The sequence below is a fragment of the Mandrillus leucophaeus genome, unplaced genomic scaffold, assembly GCF_000951045.1.
Source record: "Mandrillus leucophaeus isolate KB7577 unplaced genomic scaffold, Mleu.le_1.0 Scaffold420, whole genome shotgun sequence".
NCBI classification, from domain to species: domain Eukaryota; kingdom Metazoa; phylum Chordata; class Mammalia; order Primates; family Cercopithecidae; genus Mandrillus; species Mandrillus leucophaeus.
The window spans coordinates 37,318-39,010 of NW_012104477.1; the positions used below are offsets into that span (position 1 = coordinate 37,318).

Genomic DNA, 1,693 nt, shown 5'->3' on the forward strand with positions numbered 1-1,693 from the left:
CTGCAACCTCCACCTCCTGGGTTCAAGTGATTCTTGAGCCTTAGCCTCCTGTGTAGCTGGGATTACAGGCCCCCACCACCATGCCCGGCTAATTTTTGTATTTTTAGTAGAGTCAGGGTTTCGCCATTTTGGCCAGGCTGGTCTCGAACTCCTGACCTCAGGTAATCCGCCTCAGCCTCCCAAAGTGCTGGGATTACAGACGTGAGCCACTGCAGCCGGCCTGCAACATTTTTTCCCCCTAATTTCTTTGAGTTTTACATTTACACTGGAAGTGCAGTATTCAAGAAAGAGACCATACTATTGTCACTGTTGCAATTCAGTTTTGTACTCAGTCACTGTAAGTCACATTAAACACTCTAGAGCTGATTCTTTATTCTTTTTTTTGTCAGTTAAGGTCAAGATTAACTTCTCTTTTTCTTCCTCTATGTTGATTAGCCTCTTGGCACCACTGATCTTAGTTCTTTGGCATTCATGTTCTCTTTAAAGAATATATAAAGTATTCTTTAAGCTTGCTGGATTTTAACCTTTTATCCCTAGTATTTCTGAGCTTTTGTTTTGTTTCTTTATTTTGAGATAGGGTCTCACTCTGTCACCTAGACTAGTTTTTAACAGTCTGGATAATGTAAGTTTTGTATAGGACTTCTCATAGTAATTTGAAGTCTCTTAAAGTCTTCAAACAAGCCAACAAAATCAGCTGTACTAAAACTGGTCAACAGTTACAAAAGAAATATCAAAAGATTTATTAGATATAATAAAGAAGTTACTCTCTAAGAAGTTAACTTTGGACCAAAGGAGGCCAGAATTACCTTCCTCTAAATTTGAAATTAAACCTGCTCTTATCTCAGGTTATAGACTTCTTGAGAACTTTAAAAGCTGACCAGGTTGACCTGTTTGCCAGTTCTTTTGGTTGGGGTTGTCGTGAGTATTGTAATTCATGTTTAATGATTTGAGGATTATGAAAGGGTAAGGTATTTGTTTTGTTTTGGTGCTGAGAATTGGATTTTTTAACTGTGTGAAATTTTGCTGTGTATTGACAGTGTGATGTAGATCTTATTCGGTAGCCTACATATTCAGGCCTTGTATATTATTTTTACAATGTGAAAAAATTGTTTTTAGCTTCCTACATGCCAGGCATGCCAGGTGGAATCTCTCCATACCCATCCGGATACCCTCCCAATCCCAGGTAATGAAAAGTTATCTTTTGAATAATTGTATTACAAATTCTTCTATTAGATCTAGAATCAAAATAATTTGCTAATTAGGGCATTAAAATAAATTTAGTTGCAATTTAGTGGAAGATAAAATTTGGTTTATTGCTGGAATTTATTTATTTATTTATTTATTTATTTATTTTTTGAGACGGAATCTTTCTCTGTTGCCTGGGCTGGAGTACAGTGGTGCAGTCTCAGCTCCCGGGTTCAAGTGATTCTCCTGCCTCAGCCTCCCTAGCAGTTGGGACTACAGGCATGCGCCACCACGCCTGGCTAATTTTTGTATTTTTAGTAGAGACAGGATTTCACCATGCTGACCAGGCTGGTCTCGTACTCCTGACCTTATGATCCGCCTGCCTCAGCCTCCTGAAGTGCTGGGATTACAGGTGTGAGCTGCCGCGCCTAGCCTATGTCTTTTTTTTTTTTTTTTTTTAAAGAGGGTATTATAAAATATTTTTCCCCTTGGCTGAATTCATTGTAAC

At 38.4% G+C, this 1,693-nt stretch overlaps 1 protein-coding gene across 2 annotated transcripts in view; it reads left to right on the forward strand.

Moving 5' to 3' along the window:
* Positions 1-1,693, forward strand: part of TSG101 (tumor susceptibility 101) — a 64,410-nt gene that overhangs the window by 24,679 nt on the left and 38,038 nt on the right. For both annotated transcript variants that reach the window (XM_011992912.1, XM_011992911.1), the window contains exon 6: positions 1,117-1,183. In XM_011992912.1, the coding sequence (XP_011848302.1) occupies positions 1,117-1,183 (67 nt within the window). The remainder of the gene's footprint in view (positions 1-1,116; positions 1,184-1,693) is intronic.